We start from the raw sequence: 25,000 nt of genomic DNA, 5'->3' as shown, positions 1-25,000 counted from the left end.
CAGTTAAAAATCCCTTGCAGCACAAAAATAGCAGCAAAAAATTCCTGGTTGTACTCCAAATAGTAAAATTCTGGTTGTACTCCAATTGGTAACATCCACGAAGTCACTTAAAATCCACAGTCACATAAAATCATAAATTTCCGGAGGGGATACGCCCCCCTCAAGAAAAACACAATTCTCACTACACAGTGAGTCTTTTTGCAGGACCACATGCAGGCAAATAACCCAGTGGAGACCCTTGCTCGTCAAAAATTATTAATTACGAAACAACGGACTCCACTGACCTCCCCCCAAAATAAACGCCTTACCTGTAGTCGTGCTTCAGTTTTCCAATATTTCGACTTCGAACGATATGACTTCGGAGCGTATAAAAACGCGAACTCTTCTGTTGTGAAGTAAGCGAGCTACTTACCACACAGCCATTCCTATGTAGTTAGACACGGGCTTCTTTCAGTTTCCGTCTATCAAATCCACTCACAAGGCTTTGGTTGGACCGAGGCCATAGTAGAGGACACCTCCTGAAGATTCCACGCAGTGGACTGAATCTGGAACCATGTTGTTGGGAAGCAAGCTTCTTATCACACAGCTACGCCTGCACCTATGTAAATATTCAATGTTTTCTTTCTTTCCACCATTATAGAGTAGCTTCAGACTTCATGAACTGTATGGATTCGGCCGCTAGCGGTTGCGGTGATGAAGTGGAGAAAATATTCGACCAAGTTCGTCAATCCATTAAAAAATTAGGATGTCCAGAGTCATCAAGTAAGTATCACCCCCCCACGCACAAAAACACACACACACACATCCTAAACTCCTTAATTGGATGCAAAACTCTTTCATTAAGTTTGTCGTAAACGTCTATGTTTGTTTTCAGTTAACCTTTGCTTCATAAGTTCTGAGTTTAGTTAAACTTTGCTTCATACGCTCTGAGTATTTCCTTTCAAAAGTCCCAAGCAACTTTGGAGGTTGAAACACACATTGGGAATGTGCATCAGATGACGCATGAGCGCCAGGGAAAAATTAACTCCGATAATTCTGCATGTCTCCAGTTAAACCTTTTCGATGTCAGTAGGTGAATTTTTAATTCTAGAATGTAATTGTGGTGGCTTCATACAGGTATAGTGTGGATTCGATGCTCGATAGATAAATTTCACTTAACAGTTCAGCAGCAACTTTCTCACGGTAAAGCAATAGTCTTTCTGTGAATGACAGCAGTTACATTTGCCAGATGCCTTCGCTAAGCAGAATAATGTCTTTGCCACTTCTAATCTCTTCTACGCCACCGGGAGCTGGAATGGAGATAAGAGACCTCCAATGAAAACACAAACTTCGTGACATACTTAGATTGTCGAAAAAAATCGATAATAGTGCACCTGGAGGGGATCCTTATATCTACTACATATAACTAATCTTTTATTTAAACACTCAACGGAAATAAACCAGAGCACATGCATTTACATAAGATTTTAGCGAAGCGATCAATATTTGATTCGCCCGATCAGCGGACCAAATTCTGTATTTCATTACTTACACTTTTGCGCTGTTAAACCTTATTATTGCACTTTCTTTATTTGAATCTTAATCCTTAAAGATTCAGATCAACAAAGTATAGGGTCAGACATTGGAATTGGTAGGCCTTAATCTTGCAGAACCTAATTCCTCTCACGGACAGCTCTATGTCGGAAGCTCTAGAGTTGGAAATCTGGAAAATATTTACATCTATGCACCCAACGGCAAAACCGAAAACATTGTCTCTTACCAAGCCCTGCAAGACTGATATTTTGGAACAAAGATGCCTCTCCCTCCGACAACCTCTCTCTCCAGCCTCCGACAACCTCTCTCGACAACCTCGAACAATCTCTCTCGCCAACCACCGACATTCTCTCTCGCCAATCTCCGACAAATTCTCTTGCCAACCCCAAAAAATATTTCTCGCCAACCTCCGACTATCTCTCATAATAATAATAATAATAATAATAATAATAATAATAATAATAATAATATAATAATAATAATAATAATAATAATAAGAGAGAACACCGGGGAACGTTTAAGATGTAAGAAGGAAAATACAGAGCTCCGAAATCTATCCACAAACATCGAAAACAAGGACATCCTATGGAGCTAAAGATTTACTAACAAAGAATTGGACTGTATCCGAGTAAGTAATACTAATTGAAATTTATTACTATTTTCGAAACGAAATGATGTATTTTGACTCGATGTCATCTCCACCTCTAACACAACACATGTAAACATGCGTGGAACATCACGATCATCCCCGACCCCAAACACCATGTACAAAGGAACTACGAAGAAATTAAATGCCACCGATACTATTTAACCCAAGAATAAAAATCGAGCGGTATGTTCATTAAACTTACAACAAAAAATGTACGAAAAACTACACGTGCGAAATAATGTGACAACAGAAATAAACGGACCGGTACCCTACGAAAATGACGACCGTCAAAATAATGGGCCGGACGTTGTACCTCATGTCCCGCAAATAAAACCCAAAAGACATAAATGGACACGTGAGGAATACATTTCTATCTTACACGCATACTTCACAGCAATGCTCTACCCAAAAAATGAAAATACAACAACACATACATATAAAATATGGAAGGAAAATAATAGAGATATAGACCTGGATACAGCAATGAACCCTAATAAATTAGCTAACGTACGAAGATACATTCTCAACACAAAAAAAATATCAGAAATAGAAATAGAACATCTAAAAGAAAACATACACCAGGAAAATGTAGATAGAAGCCACACAACAATGCCCAATAATATAAACACTGAAACTGTAAAACACGAAGACAAACGCAACATTCCCAACAAACACGATGTAAACAACGAAGGGGAGCCTAATGATTATGATAATATAAAAAATAAAATAATCAAAGAACTGAAAACCACAGAGCCCAAAATGGACCACCGACCATACCTCCCAAGAATAAAAATAAACGAAATAACAACACCAATTATAAACAGCATAAACCTAGCCGCCACTGAACTAGCCACTGAAACAAAAAAAAATTATATCACTGAACTAAATGACTTGATATACGCAGCAACCACTGCAGCCACAAAAGAAGCTGGATACTCACCCAAACCCGCCCAACCAGGAGTAACACCACCCAAACAAACCCTGTGGATAAATAACATCCAAAACAAAAAAAAAAATTAGAAAAGACCTGTCGATTCTTAATGAAATCAGCAAACAATCAATGCTACTGAGCAACAAAAAGAGAACAAAAATGCTCCGCAAATATAACATCACAGAAAAAGATTTGCCGGAGATAAGAGAAAAGCTGAAGCAAGATATCCTTGCCAAAGCTCAAAGGATCCGCCGGTACGAGAAACGCCAACGCTTCTTTGAACAGAACAAAAAGTTCAACTCCAACCCCAAAAAGTTCTACCAAGAACTGGGAAAAAATAAAATAGAAGTCACTGCAGCACCAACGGCAGAAGAATTGGAAGAATTCTGGAGAGAAATTTGGCCGGCGAACGAACAGCCAAAAAAAAGGAGTATCAAAATAACAAACTCGGCATCTGAAAAACTTTGGACCCCCATAACAACTGAAGAGGTCACCCAGGCACTGCAAAAACAAAGCAACTGGAAGGCACCTGGGCATGACAAGATCCCCAACTTCTGGTTGAAATATCTAACAGGAATGCACAAAAAGCTGGCTGAAAACTTTAACAGCATACTAGCAGAGCCAGAGACAATGCCTGAATGGCTCACGAAGGGGAAAACCATCTTAATTCCCAAATCAAATGAAACAGCAAAACCAGAAAACTACAGACCAATAACCTGCCTCCCTACTATGTTCAAGGCATTTACTGCAGTGATATCGCAAAGGCTGAACAAACACCTGGACGAAAACAAACTGTTCCCAGAAGAGCAGAAAGGATGCCGCAAAGGCTCATATGGCTGTAAAGATCAACTAATGATTAATAAAGCCGTAACTGAAGACAGCCACAGAAAGAAGAAAGGCCTCAGTATGGCCTGGATTGACTACAAAAAAGCGTTTGATAGCATCCCCCACACATGGATCCTCGAAACACTAGCCATTAACAAAGTAGCACCAACAATCATAAAATTCATAGAGCACTCTATGAATAAATGGCAAACAGTCCTACACCTCCAAACAAAAGAGGGACTCATGAAAACCAAAGACATCCCCATTAGGAGAGGAATATTCCAGGGAGACACGCTCTCTCCACTCCTTTTCTGCTTGGCACTGTCACCTCTATCTCATATGCTAAATAGATGCGGATATAAATGTTACGGCAAAACGATCAGCCACCTTTTATATATGGATGACCTAAAACTGTACACTGCAAATGACAAACAGCTGGAAACACTATTAAAGACAGTTCATGGATTTACCAAAGAAATAGATATGAAATTTGGATTAGAAAAATGCGCCAAAGTAACCATGAAAAGAGGAAAACTAGTTAAGAGTAACAGCCTCACACTAGATAAAAGCAATGAAATAAAAGAATTAGACCAAAGCCAAACTTAAAAATACTTAGGAATCCATGAACTAGAGAAAATAAAAAAAGAATATTATAGACGAGTTAGATCAATACTAAAAACAGAGCTCAATGCTAAAAACAAGATAATAGGTATCAACACTTTAGCTGTCCCAGTTATAAGTTACAGCTACAATATCCTTAACTGGACACGAAATGAACTGTCCAAAATAGATAGGAAAACAAGAAAAATACTGACAGGATCTAGGATGCATCACCCAAAATCTGACATAGAAAAACTATATATACAACGTATAGAAGGTGGTAGAGGCCTTATACAGCTGGAAAACTACTATAAAATAACCACCATAGGACTGCAAAAATATCTACTTCAGAAGGAAGGAAAACTGATACAAATAGCGGCAAAACACGAGCAAAACAAAAAAACTGTTCTCAGTATTTAAGGAAGCTGACAAATACAAACAAGAAATCATACCACCTAATAAACATGAAGAAGAAGAAGAAGATGATAAAGAAACAACAAAAGCTATAGAACAAATGAAATCCAAACTAAAAATAGAACAGCAACGAACCATGATAAAACGATGGCAAGAAAAGCCCCTTCATGGTAAATACTGCACTAAACTAAACGCATAAGAAATAGACAAAGAAAAATCCCAGCAATGGTTGAGAAGCTCAGGACTCAAAGCAGAAACAGAGGGATTCTTAATTGCAGCACAAGACCAAAGCCTCCCCACCAGAAATTACCAAAAACATGTAATGAAAAGAAATATTACAAGTAACTGCAGAATATGTGGAGATGGACAAGAAACAATAAATCATATTATCTCTAGCTGCCCAGTCCTGGCTAAGAAGGAATATATTCACAGACATGACAGAGTTGGAACCTACATACATTGGAAGCTATGCCAACATTATGGAATAACAACAGAAAAAAGATGGTATAGGCACACACCAGAAAAGGTCACAGAAAACGAGAAAGCAACCATACTCTGGGATATGCCGATACATACAGATAGAGAAATTAAGGCCAACAGACCAGATATAGTTGTCAGAGATCATGAAGAAAAAAAATGCTTTCTAATTGATGTATCAATACCGGCAGATGACAACGTGTCTCTAAAAGAAATGGAGAAACTCTCAAACTACAAAGACCTGGAAATAGAGGTAACTAGAATGTGGAATCTGAAAACAGAAACAATTCCTATCATAGTAGGTGCATTAGGCATGATAAAAAATATTCAGACAAATACATAACAAAAACACCAGGACTTACAAACACATATAACATACAGAAAATTGCACTACTAGGCACTGCACACATCCTACGCAGAACACTTTCCATACAATAACCATCAGAGCATCACAACAAATCACAACACATACCCAAGGCACACAGAGCTGCGCTCGGTAGTGAAGTGAAAGCACGCTATAAAAATAAGACTACTGAATAATAATAATAATAATAATGATAGAGCTGCACAATATATTCACTGGGTAATTTGCAAAAACATGGATTTGCCCCATGAAAAAAACTGGTGGGAACACAATTCACCTCCTGTACTTGAAAATGACCACATCTCACTCCTCTGGAACTTCACCATTCAAACTGACAGGAAGATAGATGCAAATAGGCCAGACATTATATTGAAAGACTTCAGACAAAGAACATGCCTCCTCATTGATATGACTGTCCCAATCGATATCAACGTATCTGTCAAGACCTACCAAAAACTGAGCAAATATAAAGATCTTGAAATAGAAATCAGCAAAATGTGGAAGCTGAAGACTAAAACAATACCTGTTGTCATAGGTGCCCTGGGAATGATAGCGAAAGGGACTGATTGCTACCTAACTCAGATACCAGGAAACCCCCAAAATGGCAGAAATTCAAAAGATAGTGCTCATGGGAACTGCTCATATCCTACGCAAAATACTCTCTATGTAATCCCAAGGTTTAAAACAAACTTTTTATTTATTATTTTTTTTTTATGTATTAGACATTCACTAGTACAACACCAGAAAAACAAAACAAATATATGGCACAGAACTTCCAACCTGTTGTCTCTTGAGGTCTCTGGGTGAGACTTGGAGCCAACTTGTACAGACATAAAGCAAAAGTCAAACATAGAATAATAATAATAATGATAATAATGATTATGATAATAATAATGATGATAATGATGATGATAATAATAAAAATAATAATAAAAATAATAATAATAATAATAATAATAATAATAATAATAATAATAATAATAATAATAATAATAATAATAATAATAATGATGATAATAATGGTGACTCACTGTCACCACTCCTCTTTTGTTTATCCTTAATACCTCTCTCAAAGCTGCTCAATGACGCGCAGTACGGGTATAAAATGTTTGATAAAAATATAAATCATCTCGTTTACATGGACGATTTAAAGCTTTTTGCAAAAAATGATCAACAACTCAAGGGCTTACTAGCGATAGTCAAACAATTCAGTGACGACATCAGAATGCAATTCGGCCTCGATAAATGTGCAAAGGCTACCTTTATCAAAGGAAAAATGACAGAAACATCTAACGTTAACCTTGACCAACAGAATGTCATAAAAGAGCTAGACCCAGCGGAGAGCTACAAGTACCTAGGAGTTATGGAAGGGAACGGAATAAGGCATTCAGAGATGAAGGAAAGGATCAGGAGAGAATGCTATCGAAGAGTGAGAGCAATACTCAAGACAGAGCTGAATGCAAGAAACAGGATCGAAGCAATCAATGCATTAGCTATACCAGTCGTGACTTACAGTTTCAATATTGTTAACTGGTCAATTACTGAAATATGTCAGCTCGACAGAAAAATAAGGAACTGTGACAATGCATAGAATGCACCACCCTAAGGCAGATACAGAACGACTCTATCTGCCAAGAAAAGAGGGAGGCCCGGTCTTTTGCAACTGGCAATAACAATGAAGATTGCTACAATTGGCCTAGACACCTACCTGAAAAACTCTGAGGACTGGATGTTAAAACTTGTTCAAAACATGAAAACAAGAAAGCATCATACTCAGTCACAAAACAGGCAAAGGAATATCTAAGTGAATTCCGAATACAACCAATTTCGGAATTAGAGATAGACATACAAGAAACAAGCACAGAAAAAGCTAGGCGCATGAAAACCCGTGCCAAAACTGCGGCCTTAGATATTCTGAATAATAAATGGCAAGAAAAACCTCTCTATGGCAAATACCCAAAGAGAGCGAATAATGCAGATATCGACAAAGCCCTGACCCATCAATGGCTAATGGCCTCTGGCTTAAAATCTGAAACAGAGGGGTTTATCATAGCAGCTCAAGATCAATGCCTACCAACAAGAAACTACCAGGCCAACATATAAAGATCAGAAGCGGTCCAACGTGTGTCGTGTGCAAGCAACAAAATGAAACCATTGACCATGTGGTCTCCAAGTGTAGTCTTCTAGCGCCTACAGAGTATCTCAACAGGCACGATAGAGCTGCACAATATATTCACTGGGTAATCTGTAAAAACCTGGATTTGCCCCATGAAAAAAACTGGTGGGAACACAAACCACCCCCAGTGCTTGAAAATGACCACATCTCACTCCTCTGGAACTTCACCATTCAAACTGACAGGAAGATAGATGCAAATAGGCCAGACATCATATTGAAAGACTTCAACAAAGAACATGCTTCCTCATTGATATGACTGTCCCAATCGATATAAACGTATCTGTCAGGACCTACCAAAAACTGAGCAAATATAAAGATCTTGAAATAGAAATCAGCAAAATGTGGAAGCTGAAGACTAAAACAATACCTGTTGTCATAGGTGCCCTGGAATGATAGCAAAAGGGGCTGATAGCTACCTAATTCAGATACCAGGAAACCCAAAAAGGCAGAAGTTCAAAAGATAGTGCTCATGGGAACTGCTCATATCCTACGCAAAATACTCTCTATGTAACCTCAAGGTTTAAAACAACCATAATTTTCGGTTTAAAAAAAAAACAACTTTTTTTTAGACATTCATTAGTACAACATCCCCACCCCCCAAATATATGGCACACTAGGCATAACAACAACATGAACTTCCAACCCTGTTGTCTCTTGAGGTCTCTGGGTGAGACTTGGAGCCAACTTGTACAAATATAAAGCAAAAGTCAAACATAGAATAATAATAATAATAATAATAATAATAATAATAATAATAATAATATATAATAATAATATAATATAATAATAATAATAAAAAAAATAAAAAACCATTAATACTAACATTGTATTTCTCTATATTTTCAGACGTACCCAAACTGTATGCTCATAGCAGTGTCATCTCTGGTGCTTTCATTGCAGCAGTCGCCTTCAAGAAGTTACTTCTTTAAAATTTTTTATTATATATTCATAAAATTGATAAATATATGTTGATTTAAAAGTTGTAAACTTGCTTTCTAAATGAATGTACGAGTTCAAAGAGTACAAATTCTTGTTGTCTTAATTGTATATTGATATGAAAATTATAATTTGAGCTGCCCTAAACTTTGAAATAAAGTAAAATTTATTACAATAATACTTAGTTTCGTTTCATTAGGTTCCGTGGATCTCAATGTTTTACGACATAAAGAAAGAGAGACATACATATAAATACATGCTTACATGCACTAATCTTGAGAAATCATGGTTCTGAAAATCAGAAAGGAGAAACCTAATTAGAAGTCTACAGTTATATGCCATCAATGGAACTGTCAAATGATGTAAAATTCCCAAAGTACATATGCACATATCTAGACACGCGAATATACGTATGAGCATATATTCAGAAAACAAACCACACGCCTTTACATGAATTCACTTCAAATATTTGCACATATTCACGCATACATGCAACAACTACATTAACGGTATTGTTAAAATTCCAAAGAAGCCTTGTATCTTGATCAGAAATCGGATCTTTCTGGATTGGCAAGAAATCTGGACATAAACGAGAACATATATATAATATATATATATATATATAATATATATATATATATATATATATATATTATATATATATATAATTATATAATATATATATATATATAAATATATTATATATATATGTATATATATATATATATATATATATATATATATATAATATATATATATATATATATATATATATATATATACTAGCAGCATAGCCCGCGTTGCCCGGGTATGTAAGAGCCCCTAGTAGGCAACGACTAATCCCAATGTAGTCCTTTCCCTCCAGGGAACGAAGGTGCATGTGGACGTTGCAATGTCTTGTCTTCACTGGAATACTTCTGTATATACGATGTTCCTAGCTGTCCGTTTGGGCGAAAACATGAAAACATCATTGCGCCTCCCAACGCGTGAACAGCCCACGTAGAGTTGACCGTGGGCGAAGCACTGTTCGCCCAAATGTAACCCAGCGACTTGTAGCGTTTGGCCTTGGGATTTATTGATGGACATTGCGAAGCAGAGTTTAACAGGAAACTGAGAACGCCTGAAGTGGATTGGTAGGTCAGCGCCCGACGGTTGAAGGTGCATCCGTGGAATGAAGACGTCCTCTCCCTTCCCACAACCGGTAAGTATTGTGGCCGTTATTAAATGTGGTGCCAAATGTTTCACACACACCAACGTGTGCCGTTGCACTGTTTAGGTGGAACCAAATTCCTGATGAGCATAATGGGCGCACCGACTTTTAACTTCAGGATGTGTGGTGGCAGGCCTGGCGGTTCAAGTGAATTCAGGAATTCAACAGGATAATCGGCAAGCTGGGCGGGGTCTGCTGTACTATCTATAGATTTGTAGACGTGGACATCACCAGGAATAGCTTCAAGTAGCTGGATATTGATGGAGTTGACGGTTGTATTTTTGGGTGCGAGAATAGCTCTGCCTGCCAGCCATTTTAGGTCGCGTAAATTGTTTTGTAGGTCGTGGAAGGCAGCGTCCCGGAGGCTAGCAGGGGTGTCGACAATGGTGCAAAGTGAGTCCAATTGAACGTAGCCATCCGCATCAGACAGCATCCTATTTTCACCGAGCGATAAGAGGTCCCTGGAGAATGCAGCGGATCCGCTGTCACCAATTAACTGCGCGCGCATGTTAGTTTGGAGGTGCAAGGGCCGCACATGTGCCCAAAGAGCTGACGACTTAAGGCAAGCGCGCACGGCATCGGCACGGGTTCCTTTTGGAATAACAGGTAGAGTCTGCCTGAAGTCTCCTGAAAGAAGTAAAGTTAATCCTCCCATGGGGGCCGTAGAGTCCTGATGTCTTGCAGGGACCTGTCCAGTGCCTCAAGGGCGCCTTTGTGTGCCATAGTGCACTCGTCCCATACGATGAGTTTGCATCTGCGAAGAATGTCGGCCTGTTCTGAGTTCTTGGCGATGTTGCAGATAGGTGACTCGGACTTTGCCAGATCGAGCGGGAGTCTGAAGGCAGAGTGGGCGGTTCTGCCACCGGAAGCAACGTGGCCGCGATACCAGAGGAAGCTACAGCCAGGGCAATGTCCGTGTTGCGTCTGACCTCTGCCAGAATTAGTTTAGTGACGAAGTTTTTGCCTGTGCCGCCGGGTGCATCAAGGAAGAAAATCCCCCCACGTTGCTGTCTGACAGAGTCTACGATGTGTTGTAGGCTATGCGCTGGTCTGGAAGCAGCCGTGGTTCATTATCTTGGACGTACTGGTGCAGTTCCTCAATGCAGTAGGAAGTTTCGCGTAACAATTCAGCAGACATAACATTGGCGTGTTCACGTGTGGGTGGCGGAAGGCCGTACTCTGTTAAAGCAGACCCACCCATATCGATGACAGCGTCTTCGAGTTGAATGAGCGCAAAATTGTAAATGAAGTTGGTGAACGTGATCTCGGCGGAAGGGCAGTGTTGCTGAGCCGTACGTAAGAAGTCGTGCGACATGTCATCCCTGTATTTCATCCAGAGACTTAGTGGATCACTAAGCTGACATTTTTGAAGAAGGATTGCGAAAAGATGTCGTAGGGCCGAATGCGTTTGCAGTAAAGCACCCTCTGCCATCGTGGCGTCCCACTGGGAGTCATCCTCTAGAAGGCCAAGTCTCATACATGCTTCCCTGAAGGTGTCGCACAGAACCCCATTGACGGTACGTATATTGGCGAAACCTGTTGGACCAGTGACCTCATGTAGAAGGAGACGGAGGTAGAAGCATTCTTGCTGGTTTGGCGGGATGTTGTAAACTCGACCCAGGCAGGAGTCAAACTTGACGCCTGGGAAGCTTTCGACGTTTTTGCCGGATTTCCGTCGAACCCAGGTGTTTTTAGACCACACGAAGTACGATGGGACCTGTGGGTACAAAAGCGTTCGAGCGAAGTCATCACGTTGGCATAATTTGAAGAAACCAGTCAACGTTGTGTCTTTAGGGCTGGTGGCTATCTGCACAGCACTTTGCTCTGTGAAGTAAATCCGCTGTCCATTTTCCAAGTGTACAGCAAGCTGCACCACAGCCGGGTGTCTCTGATGGAGCGGGAAGCCGTAAATGCGCCAAAACGCTTCGTTGCTGCTGAGGTACCGGCCAGCCAAGTAGTTGGACACTTCGTCGCGACTGGTGGTCCTCTGGATGCTGAACATGGCAGCATCGCTGCCTTTGTTGATATATTTGCAGACATATTGTATTGACCTGATGGAGCTGCAGAACTCAACGTTGACGTGGGCTTTGAATATCTTCGACAGGAGAGGACAGTAGGGGACAATGTAGCTGTTGTCCACTTGATGTCGCCCAACCGTAATTGTGCGGCCTCCATTGGCTGGACTCCTTCGTTTGTACAGCGGATACCCATCGCCGCCTGTTTGAGTCTCCAAAGTGAACCGTTTAGGGAATCCCTTTGAGCAGGCTAATCCGTTTTTGTAGCATGGTGTTTGGCGTAATTTGGTCCACAGGGCCCGTGTACCATGGTAGTGCGGACAATTTCGTAGAGTCCGGGGTCCTCATCGGGGTCAGGAATCTCGGCGGAAATGAATTTGTCAATGTCATTAGTCTCGATTTTATGAGTGAGCCAAAATTAAGATGTGAGCATGTGGCAAGCCCTTCTTTTGCCACTCGACCGAAAACATGTGGCACCTGACATGCCCGAAAATCTGACCCTTAACTATCAAATCCTTCATTTTGCCCAAATTCAGACGGAAAACCCTAGCAACGATGTCGTGTCGATGGGTGTGAGATTGACCGGGAGGATTTCGCGAGTGATTTCGTCGCAGCTGGGATTGCACGTGTAGGTGATAAAGAGGTCCGGCCGGCCGTAAATGCGCACGTAGGTCAAGGCGTCTTGGATCCTTTCACGCATATATCGCGGTCCTCCCGTGAAGGTGGAGGGTAGAATGCATGGCTTGCCGATGTTGCGAGGGTCATTTTCTTGTTGCAAACCGTCACGGAGATGAATGTAGGAGTCGGAGCGAAGTTTGGTCTGATTAAGTTTAATGTATAGCAGCCTTTCCGATTCCATTTTTGCGGCCATGTCGACGGCGAACTGGTTGAATAGCTGACGACAACGGGGCAACAAGTTGAACTCACCCTCCCTGACCATGAACCGGTATGAGTAGAACGCCCTGCAGGAACCGTCTTTGATGCCGCAGTAGTTTGATTGGAGGGCTGCCGTAAAGGAATTCCGAAGTGGTAGCCGTCTTCCCCATAAGGGAAAAGCAATGGATACTGAAGCGCGTCATAAGATCTGTGAGTCTCGCTGATCCTGTGTAGGTTGTTACCACGGGAGGAGATGATTATGTCACGGCTGTTGTGTTGCTCTCCGTGTATAACTGCGGCAATTTCGTTGCACGCAGGTGCGTTGAAACGGCGTTCGTGCTCCCCGTGGGGTCGTTTATCAGGTCAATGACAACGGTGAAGTTTGGAGAAGGAGCACTGTCCAAGGCATATCTGAAGCTGCAGACGTAGCTGTTGATATCATGAAGCATGGTTTGGAGACGGAGAAGAATGTCTTTGCGGGGAACATAGCTTGTACCCGGTATTATTCCAAGGCGTGCATCAACCTGGTGGTTGTAGTCGGCAATGAAGTATATTTGGAGGAAAGAAGACTGCTGAATCTCGTCTGGCAGAAGTGACCCAATAAGATGGTAGACCTGTCCCTGCACTTTGAAAGTAGGCATCCAGCCTTCTCTGGGAGGAATTTTGGCCCCGAAAGAGGTCATTTGGAATGAGCAGTTGTACTTTCGAATTATTTCAAGGAATTGTGACGATTCGAGGGTTAAACCCGCCGCGAGATCCTTCAGTGGTTGAGGTGGTTCCCGTAGGGGTGGCAGGTCCACTTTGCCACCAGAGCAGCACAAACCAGGTGGCTCTCCGGGCCATTTCTTGGCTTTGCAAAACTGGCATACAATTGTCATTGACCCTATCTTGATGTCGTCACGCAAGGGGAAGTTAATTGTGGCGTCGTAGTTGAATGCTAGTGACAACCAGAAAGCGGGGGAAGGGGTACGTACACCACGAATGATATCCCGACGTTTGTTGATACTCTCAAGTCGAGTGCACCGTGCCTCAGCAGATTCAGATGCACGTGCGACAGCGGTAGCAGTGGCATCCCTTGAAAGCCTTTCAGCTCTCGCCTCAGCACCCTCTGAAGCCCTAGCAGAAGCAGTGTTAATGGCATGTCTGGATGTCCGAATAGTCCGTTGGTGTGGAGTTTCGGCAGATCGAGCCCTGGCTGTGTTTGCGGCGTTAGCAGCTTGGCGAGCTCTCCTCTGTTGAGGTGTTTCGGCAGCTTTGGCCATGGCTTTGTTTGCGGCGTCAGCATCTTGGCGAGTTCTCCTCTGCTGTGAGGTTTCGACAGATCGTGTCCTGGCAGTGCTAGTGGCGTTAGCCGCATTCCAAATGGCCCTTTGTTCGGGGTTCTCGCGAGCTCTCTGCGGATGGAAGCACAGTAAGAAGCCCGCATGTTTTGGCTGGACTGTTGCTCTTTCGTCAACCTCGAGCGGAGGGAAGATCTGTACGCTGCGACCCTTGCAAGTCGGGTAGAACGGTCGCTAGTAGTTTCAGATGCCTGAGCAGCGGCATAACGGGAAGCTGTTTGCGAGAGGCGCAAGGCGGTTTCCTCGTGGGTCTCGCGTGCCCTTCTAGCCCTAGCAGCCGATGCCTTGGCCGTCCGAGGGCTGAGGATGGTCCTTCTCTTCTTGGGTGGCATTTTGGTGGATAGCAATGTGTTTGGCAAAGGTGTAATAAAAAGGAACACGTGGGGTAAGTATTTTGGTGGATAGCAATGTGTTTGGTAAAGGTGTAATAAAAAGGAGCTCGTGGGGTAAGTATCCGAAAATGTATAAAAATGTACAAAAACGGCCAAAAAGCTGGCAGCAATGTGAGTGACAACAACGAAAAAGTCAAAAGTGATCAAACTGAACAACAAACGAAAGGAAAAGTTTTTTGATGCACACGACAAAAGTGGTTTATAATAAACCAAGAGTTTGCAAGTAGCGTCCGAGGACCGTTAGGGTACGTCAAAAATTGAAGGTAAAACGTTTGGGGTGGTAGTTATAAAGAAAGTTTAAACCCAAAAAGTATTCGAATAACTTGCGGCTGCAGCAGCTATTAGCAGAAGTGGCGGTGTTGGGGGTAAAGTCTCGAATGTAATTTCTTCCTGGTAGGAATTGGTTGGATCGAATTATCGATAGCTAAAAAGGTCAAGTTGCGTCCCCTAGACAGTCTGGTTTGTGTTTAATACACAAATTTGTTTGCTATGTGTGCCACATATGATTAAATTAACCGATTTTTTCCAATAATGTATCCTATTGGAATAAAAAGGGCTATATAGCTCCTTGGAGCAGACATGATGCTCGTTGTGAAAAAAAAAAGATTCCTGCCATTTGTGAAAGATATTGTCGAAAATATGACATCTTGAATTTGAACGCGATTTCCCAAAATGGCATGATTTTATCGATTGTTTCTGATGGTAAGGTATTGCATGGAAAACTAACGTCAGAATTGAGTTTCTTAGGGTAACATTAAGCTTCACCATGAGTTTGGTGAAAATCGATTGCAAGTTGTGAAAACTACCATAGATAATGCGTTGCATAAAAAGCTTAGATTCTCGAGTTGCGTCCCCTAGACAGTCTGTGGTTCATGTTTATGATTCTCGACCCCATGTCGAATTTATCAATTTTTTTCAGAACTGGGGGAACTTTTCAAAATTTTCGCTTCGTTAGTTTTGAATTATGACATTGGGCTATGTGTGTGTCAAGTTTCATCAGAATCGGTTGAAAGCCGTGGTCAGGGTGAGGGTACGAGAAAACAGACACACAGAAGCACGCACAGACAAACTGCCGTTTATATATAGAGAGATATATATATATATATATACATATATATATATGTATATAATGACACTGAAATCTTGTCTTTTCTTATTTTAATATATATATATATATATATACACTGAAAGTATTGGAAAGTTCCAGAGTGTTTTTTATTTTTTCCTACAAAGTAAAGAAAATATTAAAGTAATTTCATGTTATATCCCATTGGAATTTCCGGAGAATAAACAGAGTTTTTCGACATTGTATTTCAAGACCCTTCAAGGCCATTTTGAGATTTCGTTCGGTGGCAAAAAATGAAACAATATGAGAGCATTAATAAGCCTTCAAGCACATGGTAGAAATAACAGCCAAATTTCACAAAAACTCTTTCTCGCACATATTCTTTCATAAATTTTTTTTTTACATAATAAACTTCATATGGCCAAGAAGCCGATTATATCGGAATTTTTTTTTTTTCGGAAAAAGCTATTCGTGGCGGGGCCGTGAGTTTCGACTGAAAGTTTTTTTTTTCCTACAAAATGAAGAAAATATCAAAGAATTTTATGTTACATACCGTTGGAATTTCCGGGGATAAAAGTCCGAGTTTTCCAACATTGTATTTCGAGATCCATATTTCCTATTTTTAAATTACGCTCAGTGACAAAAGTGAAACAATATTAGAGCATTAAATAAGCCTTCAAGCACATTGGAGAAATAACAGCCAAATTTCACACAAACTCATTTTCGCATATATTCTTTTACAATTTTTTTTTTACATATGCGCTTCATATGGCTTTGAAATCGATTATATCGGATTTTTTTTTTGTTTGAAAAAAGCTATTCGTGGGGGTCAGTTTCGACTGAAATGAATCTTGCAAGGGCATTTAAAAAATAAATAAAGTACCGAATAACAGCCAAAATCTCCAACAAACTCTTTTGACACCCTCCCACACACATCTCTATGTGATGCTCATACTACACGAATCGTAGTAGAAAATATCAAAGAAATTTCATGTTACATACCGTTGGAATTTATGGGGAATAAAGCTTGCAGTTATGTTTCCGTGATCCTTGTATTCCATTTTGAAATTTCTCTCGGTGTCCTGAAAGGGAAATCAGTGACCCAACAAAATAAAAAATATGAACGCTTTATTGTAACTACACAGTGTTCGCGATAAAATAATGAAAAAAATAAATGTGATCGATCTAATCATCTTTCTGCAAAGATTTATATCAGAGAAATTCACGCAATCCGATTTTCGGAAAGTCTCCCCACCCCGCCCCTTTCCTTTGTTCCGCATGTTTGCCGACTGTGACAGAAACCGAAATGTCAGTATAAAATTAATATTCTTACCTATGTCCGTGGTTTGTAAAGCTCACCAGCATCCTGTATGACCGTTTGGAATAGATCCTTCCCTCCGTGAGCAGACCTCCACATGTATTCACACAGATGCGTCGACAATTTTTCGTGTCTAGTGTAAGTCTCTGACATTTGACGTTTGATCTGCCACCACAGACTTTCGATAGCGTTTGTGTGCGCTCCGGTGAGAGGATCCACGAAGTTGTATTTGTGATTTACAGTCAGATGCTGGAAACCGACAGCTCCAAGGCTGTCGTATGCTTTCCAGCAATCACTGATTATTGTTGTCCCAGGCTTCATATGATGTAAAATAATCGGTTCTGGCATTGTCCTGTCCCGCTTATTTTCCGGCAACGCAATTAGAAAAGTTTCTTTTGTTTCCCGGCATACACCTCCGACACCCACTGCCCTTCGACAAATCTTCCGCGTCGATACTTTGTTTTACAAATTCCGATTCATCGATTTCAACAGTAAGTCTTGTGCTGCCAATAGGTTGGACCGACCACCGGCAAATTTCACGACAGTACGAAAAATAGTCTGCTACGGTTTCTGCTGACGTTACTAACACTTTGCCATTGTCCGAGTCACTTTCAGCCGAAGAAATATTCATTTCATGGACCGTTTGATGATAAGGTAACTTATAGATAAAGCAATAAACAGTAGCATACTCATTATTTACATTCGACTGTTCTCATCTTGAGTGTTTCATAGCGAGGGCTTCTGACTTAAGCAGCAACGAAATGGTGCCGTATTGTTTTCCCATCGCTATGTTCTCGATGTCATTTCTGACGCACCTCAGCGCCGCCTCAATATTTACTCGGGCAATTAAAGCCGCTCTTTTCGTGCCTGCTGAGATGCTTCTGAAAATCCCCGTTCTTCTCACCACTGCTTCTCACCACATTGGCCCTAGTTTTCTCTTGTTTAATCAGTTTCCGTGCCTGCGTTAGCATCTGGTCCCTATTTGTAAGCCCCACGGTAATGCATTGTTTGTTCTTTTTTGCTGCTGCCCGAACGTGCTTTTGGTGTTGGTACTGTTCCCCATTGTTGTTGTTGCTGCTGCGCACTGCTGCTGTTGTTTTTGTCGTTGTTGTTGGTATTGGTTTTGTTGTTGCTGCTGCTGTCACTTTGGCTCTCGTTGTTGCTATTGCTACTGCTTGTGCAGTTGCTGTTTTTTCGTGGTTGTTATTGCTGTTACTACTACTGCTGCTGCGACTACTGTCGCTGTTGCTGTTGTTGTCGTTGCTACTGCTACTGCTGTTAATTGCTACTATTGTTCTTACTATGAAGTGGACTTTGTACCTTGACAGTCTTGTTTTTCTCCTCCTCTCCTTCCCCTGTATTTTTGTCAATAATGAAGGGAAGGGGAGGGAAATCTTCAGCCATCGCCATATTCAAAGGTCAACTCTTTCAAGACGCGCTCCGCCATTTTGTTGAGTTGTGTTCGATTCAATTAAATTAAACGCTCACCGAAATTATTTGGTGGGCCTAATATAGCGCCTCTATGGGCCAAAGAACCATAGAAAACCAGTAACAGGTACCTGGTGTTTCTATTGACAACTTGGGATAAAATGAATATTACAAAAAAACACCAATCCTGGTGTAAATAAATGTTTTGACCTGAACTTACTTGGAACGTTCGAAAACACGTCCGATGTATTCCGCAGCAAATATAATAATAATGATGATGATGATGATAATAATAATGATGATGATGATAATAATAATATAATAATAATAATAATAATAATAATAATAATAATAATAATAATAATAATAAATGCCTTATGTAGTGCCAGACAGTGGCTCTCATGGCTTCTCATTTTAACTGATTGGAAGTATTATCATGTGCATGCTTTGTCTTGGTATGAAAGATGGGCTACAGCAAATATTCTTCTCAATACCACAGATTTGCTTGTCAATTATTTGACCTTAAGCAGTTGAGCATGTCCTTTGCTGGCTGACGATATGTGCATCTCTGAACCCGAGCAGAAGTAGTGGAGGAGCATCGTAACCATGTGTTGAGAGGAATTCTTTGGTGTTTGAGTAATTTACCTTTGGAAACATGGGTGTTTTGTTCCACATCCTTAAACAACCCTTATTCAAAGGCCAATAAACCAGATATTGTTGTGAAAGACCAAAGCAATAAAGTTTGCTTATTGATCGACATGAGCATCCCCTGTGATCATAATATCTCAGCGAAAGAATTTGACAAGCTCAGAAAATATAAAGACCTACTCATTGAAATTGAGAAAATGTGGCATCTCAAGGCGGTTACAATACCAGTGATCGTAGGAGCACTAGGAATGATCAAGAAGGGAACCGAAAATTATATGAGAATGATCCCTGGCTTACCATCCCTGCAAGAAGTGCAAAAGATTGTCTTAACTTGTACATCACACGTATTGAGAAGAGCATTGTCGATGTGAGAACTGTTGCTGCTCATGTATTTTAATTTAACTTAAAAAAAAAAAAAATGAACGAACTACTGAGTTTGGTTTAATGGCCTACCAATGTATACTATGAGTTTCTTTGCCCTAGGAGTCGGGAAGACACTCGGCAAGAAATGGAAGCAAATTTGAAAGAAGAAAAAACAAAGATAATAATAATAATAATAATAATATTAATAATAATAATAATAATAATAAATGTCCTGATGCAGTACCAGGCAGTAGCTCTCATGGCTTCTGATCTTAACTGATTGGAAGTGTAATCATGTACATTGTTTTGTCTTGGTATAAAAGATGGGCTACAGCAAATATTCTGCTCAATACCACAGATTTGCTTGTCAGTTGTTTGACCTTAACCAGTTGAGCATGTCCCTTAGTGGCTGAAGATATGTGCATCTCTGATCATGAGCAGAAGTAGTGGGGGAGCATCATAGCCATGTGTTGAGAAGGATTCTTTGGGGTTTGAATAGTTCACCTCTGGAAACATGGGTGGTTCTTTCAACATCCTTAAACAACCCTTATTCAGGGACCGTTTGAGCGGGATGGGCTACTCAACCTGAAGAAAATTCTAACTGGGCCCCACCTGCAAGGTCATGTGCTGTTTATCTTGATATGAGATCACCATGTCGCGCACATATGGTTGTGATGCATGTGCCTGGTGTACCTTATCAGACGGTAGTCATGATGGGTATATTGGGCTTCGTATATTTTACCCAGTGTCACTTTGATGGCATGAACTGCTCTCTCACTCAATAATAATAATAATAACATTAATAATAATAATATAATAATAATAATATTAATAATATAATAATAATAATAATAATAATAATAATAATAATAATAATAATAATAATAATTATAATAATAATATAATAATAATAATAATAATAATAATAATATAATAATAATAATAATAATAATGATTATAATCATTATGGTGTGTATGTAGTTAAGGTGGAGATAAAATTAAACGATACTGCACAGAGTTGATGAACAAAACAAATATGGTTGTTTATGGTTTATTATTCATATCATAGAAACAGGGTATATTATTAAAATATTGACTTACTATTAGTAGGTGCTATGTGTTATTATCTGGTGTAAGAAAAATTGTTCTTAATTAGCAATACATGTCGTAATATACGTTCTTAATAATACATTATAATAGAAATGGGTGTATGAAAAATTAAAAAAGAAAAAATAAATCAAAACGCTTTTAATTGCAAGGGAAATTTTCAAGATTTGGAAGGGGATTTTTTTTTTAAATTGAAGTAGGGGAAAATAAATTTACAATGTTTTTTAAAAAAATGATAATACATATATACAAAAATTAATAAATAAGTATACCAATACATGGTAGAGTCTTTATGCTTTTACAGTTCAATAATTGTCCTTGGAAAAACTTCTTTGGAAGATTAGGATGCATGTGTTTAAATGTAGTGTATATTTTGAAAGTGTGGGTGATTGTGTGTCAAAACAGGAAATGCGGTAGGAGTTATCCAGCTCCTGTGAGTAAGGGGAAACAATTCTGTGGATTTTATGCTCTTTAATTGGAATGGTGGACTTTTTGTCAAGCAGGATGCTTATATCAATTTTTTGTCAGATAGGATGCTAGAAAAAGGAGTATGGTCACCGTGGAGATTGCATATTAAGACGCGTTTGGAATTTTTCAATAAATAATTCTCCTTGTTGATTCTTTCTTGTGTAGAGATTCTCTCTTTACATTGGTAGAAAAGGAATATGTGAAATTTAGGATTTTTATCTCTAGCGCAAAAGTCTATGTGACTACTGAGTGTAATTTGACGATATTGTGGGAGATTTATCTGTTCTTTATGGACTGCTACTCTTCTGCGTAAGGGAAGGCTCGTTTGTCTGCGTAAAAGAAGCCTTCCTTTTTTATTAAAATTTACTTTCAAATTAGCATTCTGCCTCAAAATTTTTCCTCTCCTATCATTCTCCACGCGCGGTTAACACAACCCCACTATTTAATGACTTATACATATACATACATATATATATATCTGCTTTAGGAGCAATGTGAGATAGACCTACAAACATGTATTATTAAGAACGTATATTACGACATGCATCGCTAATTAAGAACAATTTTTTCTTACAGAAGATAATATCACACAGCTCCTACTAATAATAAATCAATATTTGAATAATATACCCTGTTTCTATGATCTGAAAAATAAACCACAAACAACCATATTTGTTTTGTTCATCAACTCTGTGCAGTATCGTTTAATTTTATTTCCACCTTAACTACATACACACCATAATGTTTATTATTATTATTATTATTAATATTATTATTATTATTATTATTATTATTATTATTATTATTATATTATTATTATTATTATTATTATTATTATTATTATTATTATTATTATTATTATCGAGTGAGAAGTCGTGCATGCCATCAAAGTGACACTGGTGTACAAATATACGAAGTCCAATATACACATCATGACTATTATTATTATTATTATTATTATCTTTGTTTTTTTCTTCTTTCAAATTTGCTTCCATTTCTTGCCGAGTGTCTTCCCGACTCCTAGGGCAAAGAAACTCATAGTATACATTGGTAGGCCATTAAACCAAACTCAGTAGTTCGTTCATTTTTTTTTTTTTAAGTTAAATTATTGTTTTGGTCTTTCACAACAATATCTGGTTTATTGGCCTTTGAATAAGGGTTGTTTAAGGATGTGGAACAAAACACCCATGTTTCCAAAGGTAAATTACTCAAACACCAAAGAATTCCTCTCACACATGGTTACGATGCTCCTCCACTACTTCTGCTCGGGTTCAGAGATGCACATATCGTCAGCCAGCAAAGGACATGCTCAACTGCTTAAGGTCAAATAATTGACAAGCAAATCTGTGGATTGAGAAGAATATTTGCTGTAGCCCATCTTTCATACCAAGACAAAGCATGCACATGATAATACTTCCAATCAGTTAAAATGAGAAGCCATGAGAGCCACTGTCTGGCACTACATAAGGCATTTATTATTATTATTATTATTATTATTATTATTATTATTATTATTATTATTATTATCATCATCATCATTATTATTATCATCATCATCATCATTATTATATATTTGCTGCGGATACATCGGACGTTTTTCGAACGTTCCAAGTAAGTTCAGGTCAAAACATTTATTTACACCAGGATTGGTGTTTTTTTGTAATATTCATTTTATCCCAAGTTGTCAATAGAACACCAGGTACCTGTTACTGGTTTTCTATGGTTCTTTGGCCCATAGAGGCGCTATATTAGGCCCACCAAATAATTTCGGTGAGCGTTTAATTTAATTGAATCGAACACAACTCAACAAAATGGCGGAGCGCGTCTTGAAAGATTGACCTTTGAATATGGCGATGGCTGAAGATTTCCCTCCCTTCCCTTCATTATTGACAAAAATACAGGGGAAGGAGAGGAGGAGAAAAACAAGACTGTCAAGGTACAAAGTCCACTTCATAGTAAGAACAATAGTAGCAATTAACAGCAGTAGCAGTAGCAACGACAACAACAGCAACAGCGACAGTAGTCGCAGCAGCAGTAGTAGTAACAGCAATAACAACCACGAAAAAACAGCAACTGCACAAGCAGTAGCAATAGCAACAACGAGAGCCAAAGTGACAGCAGCAGCAACAACAAAACCAATACCAACAACAACGACAAAAACAACAGCAGCAGTGCGCAGCAGCAACAACAACAATGGGGAACAGTACCAACACCAAAAGCACGTTCGCGGCAGCAGCAAAGAACAAACAATGCATTACCGTGGGGCTTACAAATAGGGACCAGATGCTAACGCAGGCACGGAAACTGATTAAACAAGAGAAAACTAGGGCCAATGTGGTGAGAAGCAGTGGTGAGAAGAACGGGGATTTTCAGAAGCATCTCAGCAGGCACGAAAAGAGCGGCTTTAATTGCCCGAGTAAATATTGAGGCGGCGCTGAGGTGCGTCAGAAATGACATCGAGAACATAGCGATGGGAAAACAATACGGCACCATTTCGTTGCTGCTTAAGTCAGAAGCCCTCGCTATGAAACACTCAAGATGAGAACAGTCGAATGTAAATAATGAGTATGCTACTGGTTTATTGCTTTATCTATAAGTTACCTTATCATCAAACGGTCCATGAAATGAATATTTCTTCGGCTGAAAGTGACTCGGACAATGGCAAAGTGTTAGTAACGTCAGCAGAAACCGTAGCAGACTATTTTTCGTACTGTCGTGAAATTTGCCGGTGGTCGGACCAACCTATTGGCAGCACAAGACTTACTGTTGAAATCGATGAATCGGAATTTGGTAAAACAAAGTATCGACGCGGAAGATTTGTCGAAGGGCAGTGGGTGTTCGGAGGTGTATGCCGGGAAACAAAAGAAACTTTTCTAATTGCGTTGCCGGAAAATAAGCGGGACAGGACAATGCCAGAACCGATTATTTTACATCATATGAAGCCTGGGACAACAATAATCAGTGATTGCTGGAAAGCATACGACAGCCTTGGAGCTGTCGGTTTCCAGCATCTGACTGTAAATCACAAATACAACTTCGTGGATCCTCTCACCGGAGCGCACACAAACGCTATCGAAAGTCTGTGGTGGCAGATCAAACGTCAAATGTCAGAGACTTACACTAGACACGAAAAATTGTCGACGCATCTGTGTGAATACATGTGGAGGTCTGCTCACGGAGGGAAGGATCTATTCCAAACGGTCATACAGGATGCTGGTGAGCTTTACAAACCACGGACATAGGTAAGAATATTAATTTTATACTGACATTTCGGTTTCTGTCACAGTCGGCAAACATGCGGAACAAAGGAAAGGGGGCGGGGTGGGGAGACTTTCCGAAAATCGGATTGCGTGAATTTCTCTGATATAAATCTTTGCAGAAAGATGATTAGATCGATCACATTTATTTTTTTCATTATTTTATCGCGAACACTGTGTAGTTACAATAAAGCGTTCATTTATTTTTTTTATTTTGTTGGGTCACTGATTTCCCTTTCAGGACACCGAGAGAAATTTCAAAATGGAATACAAGGATCACGGAAACATAACTGCAAGCTTTATTCCCCATAAATTCCAACGGTATGTAACATGAAATTTCTTTGATATTTTCTACGAATTCGTGTAGTATGAGCATCACATAGAGATGTGTGTGGGAGGGTGTCAAAAGAGTTTGTTGGAGATTTTGGCTGTTATTTCGGTACTTTATTTTATTTTTTTAAATGCCCTTGCAAGATTCATTTCAGTCGAAACTGACCCCCACGAATAGCTTTTTTCAAACAAAAAAAAAATCCGATATAATCGATTTCAAAGCCATATGAAGCGCATATGTAAAAAAAAAATTGTAAAAGAATATATGCGAAAATGA

At 39.6% G+C, this 25,000-nt stretch overlaps 2 protein-coding genes across 2 annotated transcripts in view; one reads left to right on the top strand and one right to left on the bottom strand.

Moving 5' to 3' along the window:
* LOC115218434 overlaps window positions 1-8,996 on the top strand; it is an 18,613-nt gene extending 9,617 nt beyond the window's left edge. The window contains exons 3-4 of the mRNA XM_036508094.1: window positions 641-762; window positions 8,816-8,996. Coding sequence (XP_036363987.1) covers window positions 641-762; window positions 8,816-8,898 — 205 coding nt within the window. The 3' untranslated portion in view covers window positions 8,899-8,996. The remainder of the gene's footprint in view (window positions 1-640; window positions 763-8,815) is intronic.
* The window catches only part of LOC115218432, a 78,118-nt gene that overhangs the window by 32,554 nt on the left and 20,564 nt on the right, over window positions 1-25,000 (bottom strand). The gene's annotated exons all lie outside the window — the stretch shown is intronic.

This window comes from Octopus sinensis, linkage group LG13 (assembly GCF_006345805.1).
Source record: "Octopus sinensis linkage group LG13, ASM634580v1, whole genome shotgun sequence".
Taxonomy (NCBI): Eukaryota; Metazoa; Mollusca; class Cephalopoda; order Octopoda; family Octopodidae; genus Octopus; species Octopus sinensis.
Note: the sequence above shows the minus strand (reverse complement) of the source record. Positions and strands in the feature narration are given on the sequence as shown.